Below are 6,161 nucleotides of genomic sequence, written 5' to 3'. Positions count from 1 at the left end.
ATACATTTAAAAATAAAATCAAGAAAACAAAATTGTTTCATATTGTCAGAAAAAAATGTAGAACTCATTTTAAAAATATTTTGCAATTTTATTGGCTAGTATACTCATCTACAATGACTTCAAATTTCAGCTTCCAATATTTAAGTAATTTACTGAATAATAAATTAAGAGAATGTGACAAATGTCATTTTAATGTAATTGAATTTAAAAAATATGAGTTCAATGTTTATTAAGAAGTATGTTTATAAGAATTCTGAGTTGCAATTTAAATTGACACAGTAATAGCGTGTATTTTATTTATCTATGCTTTATGTTTTTGAGCTTATTTAGTGAATCTTATTTAATTCATTTTAGATATGGAGAATATAATTGAATTTATATGTTTATATTTATACATTTTTATATATTTATATATATCCGGGTCAACCGGTCCGATCAATGATCCAATGATCCAGTGTTCCAAGCACGTCGATACCGGGTCAGTTTTAATAGCACTCGGGGTGAAATTTCCACTTACTAAATTTAGCCAACTTTGGACATACTCAATAAGAAAACACAAAATACGATTTTATTTATGGTTCAGATTTCTCTGAAACAGAAATAACGAACTATAAAGCTGAAACACTACCAAAATGACCGCATCTATTGGTAGAAAATGCACCATGACAAAGAGAAGCTGAGAGAAGTTGAAGGCATCCACATATGAAATGAAAGCAACCTGAAGGGAGGACCACAAAAATGAATTTCAAATCTCTACCAGGAATTATTGAATTGTAGTGGCAACACAACAAAAGGGTCTTGCTCAAATTTCAACACACACACAAACACTGACACCAGTAGACACCTATCCTGCTAGGTCCATTAGAAATCCCATAAAAAGAAAGATAAACCAATGAGAATTCAGATAATAAGATTACATCAAAACTCCAGCCAATGAACATAGCAATGAGACCAAATCGTGGGTCCCTAAAACCTCCACCGAATGTCTTAACTAAAATGACATGGACAAACCTTGCATAGAGGAACCAAGTGAGTAAGAACAAAGATAAAACCACACTAGTGTGTTAATTTCTCTCTCAACACACTGTCAAGTCTCAACACAAAACCAATAATTGAATTTCAATCATTTTTGTATCCAAGTAAACCATATGAGTAACACATCAGTATTCTTATGATTCCTTGTTGGTAACAAACAATCCAACCAACCATCATATCGGCAATTCACTTTGTGCAACCAAAAACCATTTCCATGATGATCAATGAAATGAAAGCTGCAAGTGCTTTGGGAGCCAAGACAACACGAGCTTGTGATAGCTGTCTACGTGTAAGAGCACGGTGGTACTGTGCAGCTGATGATGCTTTTCTTTGCCATGGCTGTGATAACTTGGTTCACTCTGCAAACCAATTAGCTAGCAAGCATGAAAGGGTTAGGCTTCAAACTGCATCCTCTAAGGTAAAAGCACAAACATGGCACAGTGGATTCACACGCAAGGCAAGAACCCCACGTCATAATAACAAGCACTTATTGGTGCAACAACGATCCAAAAAAGATGAAGAACAAGTGGTTTTCAATAACACTAGTTCCCTTCTTCATCCTCTTGTGCCTGAGCTTGGAAGTGAAGAACAACAACTTCTAGATGATAATGAGAATGAGGAGGAACAACAATTGCTTTGTCTTGTGCCTGTGTTTGACCCGTTTGATGCAGAGCTTTGCAGTTTATACAATGAAGTGAAGGATGAGGGATTGGACACCATCATGAAAAACGATGTTGTTGCTGGTGATGGTGAAGAGGAAGAAGAAGAAGTGTTTGATTTGGACAACTTTTCTCTCCCATCACATATGGAACTTGCTGAGTTTGATGCTGATGTTGAAACCTTACTTGGAAACGGATTTGATGAGGACTCATGTGGCCAAATGAAAGGATCAGAACTACTTGGTTGCAAAGAAGAAGATGAAATAGATGCATATGTTAATAGACTTGGAGATAAAGGTGCAATGGTAAAGGTTAAGGATGAAGAATTTGATGCTGATACAGCTTGTCATTTGGATTCAATTCTTGACATGAATAGCGAGGCCTTTGATTGGAATGTTGACTCAGAATCACTGGCGGTTGCTGCACAGGAGGAAGAGGAGGAAAAGGTGGCGGTTCCGGTGGCGGCGAGTTGTGGAGCCGGTAAACTGGGAACTAATAAGAAAATATTTTTGAGGCTAAACTATGAGGAGGTAATTACTGCTTGGGCTAGCCAAGGTTCTCCATGGATAACAGGAAGCCCTCGTAACTTCAACTTTGATAACTGCTGGCCTGATTATTTGGTAATTTCTTCTCTCAACTTTTTGATTGGAAACTTAATTCATGTGGTTCAAGTAATGTTGGATATATACAGGAATATATAGCTCTTCCAGTAATCATTTTCTTTATTCTAAAGTTTAAACTCGAAACCTTTAACTAAGAGCAAACAAACTCTTTTTGTTTATGAAGCAATGCTACCTACACAATTGTATTGTATAGGTGGTTTTGGTTACTAATGAGTTGTGGTTTCCAGGGCGGAATTTGTAAATACAACAGTAGTGTACTTACATTGTTCTTGTATTTGTAGCATTTTGATCCAAATAATAAATGGATTCGTTTTTTCTGCAGTTACGGCAGATAAGTTATCTGCAGTAAGCCCAATCCGACGTCGTTTTGGGCGAAAATCGTGATATTTTTTGTAATTTTAATTTATTTCAGGGTTATAATAGTCTTTATATTATAATTTTTTAAGATTTCAATATCAAAACGACGTCGTTTTGGGTTTAAATGCAGATAACTTATCTGCAGTAACTGGAGAAACATTTTTCCCATAATAAATATTAAGAAATGTTTTTCTCATGTTACATGAGAAACCTTATCTCATGTTACACACATCGAAATTCAAGTTTCTTTTTCTTTTTTTTTCTTTTTTTAATTGTGGGACCCACCTAATTATGTCTCTACATAAGACAATGATATCTCATGTAACATGAGAAAAGCATTGCCCATAAATATTTTATCCAATTAATGCAATTCTGAAAGAATTTACCAAAACAATGTAATTAGACATGCATGGGTAGTGTGTGTTCAAGTAAGAATCAGTGTCCGCGTGCGCGTGCACCGCAAGTTATGCGAGTTCAAGTTACACATGCTCAACTTGGATTATTTAAATTTACATGCCACGTGGTAGGTACTAATTTTCCTTTTGCGCAAACCCTCACCTACCTCTGTGCGTAATGTGCATGACATTCTTACATATTTCATTGCATTATTTTGATAAAAAAATTTAGAATGACATTTATTGGGTTAATAGTTTTGAATTCTGCTCTAGTATGGTCGAAATTAAAGAATATTTTTGTTGCTACCAAATCAAGAGTTTAAATTTAGAATTAACTTTTACACTTAGGAACAGTTCACACTTCATGACTATTTCTATTATTAATTGGACTTGCAAGTTCTTTGTGAATTTCAGGGTTTTAGTGGCGCAGATGTCCAATGCTCTTATGGGGAAGTAAGAAGCTTAAGGGGGAGTATAGATGAGGGAAGAGAAGCAAGAGTGTCAAGGTACCGAGAGAAGAGAAGAACACGTTTATTTGCAAAGAAGATAAGGTATGAAGTAAGGAAGTTGAACGCAGAGAAAAGACCTAGAATGAAAGGTCGATTTGTCAAGAGAACATCCTTTGTTGGAGGCACTTCTAATTTGCCAGCTTAATTACCACTGACATGAAAATTGATCAAACGGTTAAGTTTTCCAAATTTGTATTTTCTGGAAAAAGTTGGATTACTTGGTTTTTGCCATGTAGATATAGCCTGTAGTATTATATAGCTAGTAACATCACTATATCTTGCTTGGGATATTTATTAATTTCTCTGGCAGGTCTAGTACTAATGGTAGCTACCCTCTAGCATCTTCCTTATGATCAGAAATTCAATTATTTATGATGATGCTATGATTACCTTAAGTTAGATTTTTGAGGCTACTGATTAACAGTGTTTAATATCAGGTACTTATCTACAAGTTGTTCATCTGCTCGTTCTTATGATTCAATGTCATTTGCATAGGAAGAAGAAGAAGATGAAAATAAAAGGTGAATATTGGACTTAGAAAGATGAATGCATCACAAATTTGAACAAATTCACTCTCAATTTTCTAGGAACATGTAGATGAGAATGTGAACTTTATTTCAATGGTGGGGATGGAATAATCAAGGCATGCAAGATATAGCTTTTAGTTATATATTCTTCTAAGGATCTCACTTATATTGACTAATAGCAAACTTGCTAGAGAAAATATATATTGTAATTCGAACGACATAGACTGTTGCATCCGAGTAATAGCCCACATTAATTTCTCTAACTACTAACTAGTGAAGTAATTGCTAATATCTCAATACAAGGAACTGAGAGATGAGAGATGAGCTCAAATCTGACAAAGATTCTCCTCTTCTAGTTTTCCTATTAATCAAGACTTGGATTGCTACGAAGAAGTATAGAAGCTTTTGCACTTTATATTAAGGGTTTTATAATTCTCAAATTAAATGACAATTAAAATCTTATGTTATAGAGACAAAAAATATGTTGGACCCATATAATAGAAAAAATTATGTATAGGACCCACATCAGCACAAAAATCGAAGGGTGTATAGGAAGATTTCAATGCTCACGTTGAATGAGAATTATAAAACCCTTATATTAATTTAATATCTATTTCATACCAAGAACCAATAAAAGGTTAAACTACCTAAGTGCAACCAATAATTTTTGTATATAACATTTTATACCATATAATTACTACTACTTTGTTGGTACTCATGATTGTGATTTAGTACAATGAGCACTGAAAAATGAAATTGTGCATCTTAATACTATTATTAACAATAGGGGTATGCAGCATAAGCTAAACCAAATATTTAAATAATTTCATTTTAAAGTGTTATAATTATGTTTTGTTTGATTTAAGCAAAATTGTTACATTAATAAAAGTTGAAAGTGTTGGAAGTATTCAAGTATGAGTTGTAAAGAAGTACCACATTGGCTAGACCTAGATCAAGTGATGACCATATAAGTGCAAAAGACCCATAAACCTATAGTCTTAAGGTTTTGGGTTGAGATGTGGCGTTGGTCCACTTATTATGGTTTATCGCTTGCAAAAGATTTTGGGTTCCCCGTACCGTTCTTAACAGAGAGACACCTAGAAATTGAATAAGAAACATCACATTTAACAAGATAAATAAATGAATACGATCTACCTCTGAACTAAATTTGAGAGAAACTTCTTCTTTTTTTCTTTTGAAATGAAAGAAACCTTTGTTTTTTTTTTTTTTCAGAAACTATCTACGAATAAGCATATTTTTCAACCGAGACCAACATGAACAATGTCGAACCTTAAAGATTGTATTAAGTAGATTTATGTATCTCATTTATTTGCAAGAATATGAATCAAAAGGAGCCACAAATGGATTTATAGAAAGCACCCAAAAATAGAAAAAAAAATAAAAATAAAAATAAAAGAGGGATAAACAACCATACAAGACGTGTTTACGATTAAAAGAAAGGACAAGATGTCTTAAAAAATGCATATTTAAATATAAAAAAAAAAAACACAACTCAAATATAATAGATCTGAGTGAATTATTAAGAAAAAATAAATAAAAACATAAAATAGAGACAATAAGTGATGCCGTCAGAGGAGAGAAAAAGTTACGGAAAAATAAAGATCAAAAGAATAAGAGAAAATTCAAGAGAGAGAGAGGACTATAAGATTTTTGTTGTGACGACTTTTCTTTTCAAAATTATCCCAATTCTAATTTTAGCTATTTCTAAATATAAATGAAACATAATTATTCATTCCTTTCAGCCTCTCACTGCCTAATAAGCTTTTTTTTAAATTAGCATATAATATACCTAAGTGAAGTAGACTAAATAAAAATACTATTATTGTGGTAAATAAGTTCTAATGTTATCGACGATTTATTACTTTTTTAGTTTCCTAAACTAGTGTAGTTAGCCGTAAATGATTAGTAAGATATTTTCGATTAAGAAATAGCAAGAACAAACTGAATCAACTAACTTGATTGCCTACGTATTTTGGAGAAGGGGACGTTTGATAGAGGAGATATTTTTTTTGACCAGGGAAATATAATTACTAGA

The 6,161-nt window shown here is 33.0% G+C and overlaps 1 protein-coding gene across 2 annotated transcripts; it reads left to right on the top strand.

The window, feature by feature from the left end:
* The first annotated feature begins 1,036 nt into the window (after positions 1 to 1,036).
* Positions 1,037 to 4,326, top strand: LOC133313578 (zinc finger protein CONSTANS-LIKE 16-like). Of its 2 annotated transcripts, XM_061514974.1 has the most exons (3): positions 1,037 to 2,314; positions 3,484 to 3,752; positions 4,016 to 4,326. In XM_061514974.1, exons 1-2 carry the CDS (start codon positions 1,250 to 1,252, stop codon positions 3,721 to 3,723), a joined length of 1,305 nt encoding a protein of 434 aa, XP_061370958.1. In that variant the 5' UTR covers positions 1,037 to 1,249; the 3' UTR covers positions 3,724 to 3,752; positions 4,016 to 4,326. The 2 variants fall into 2 exon arrangements, with proteins under 2 accessions (XP_061370958.1, XP_061370957.1); XM_061514973.1 differs by lacking the exon at positions 4,016 to 4,326 and having other exon boundaries at positions 3,484 to 4,009.
* Positions 4,327 to 6,161: the final 1,835 nt, after the last annotated feature.

Source organism: Gastrolobium bilobum, unplaced genomic scaffold (genome assembly GCF_033153095.1).
Source record: "Gastrolobium bilobum isolate Gb01-03AN ecotype WA unplaced genomic scaffold, APGP_CSIRO_Gbil_v1 utg1760, whole genome shotgun sequence".
NCBI lineage: Eukaryota > Viridiplantae > Streptophyta > Magnoliopsida > Fabales > Fabaceae > Gastrolobium > Gastrolobium bilobum.
The sequence above is the reverse complement of the archived record's forward strand: the minus strand, read 5'-3'. Positions and strand labels throughout refer to the sequence as shown.

Coding starts and splice junctions, on each gene's coding strand:
- LOC133313578 (XM_061514974.1), top strand. CDS start 1,250: ATGATGATCAATGAAATGAAAGCTGCAAGTGCTTTGGGAGCCAAGACA. Junction 2,315..3,483: donor ACTGCTGGCCTGATTATTTG/GTAATTTCTTCT, acceptor TGTGAATTTCAG/GGTTTTAGTGGCGCAGATGT.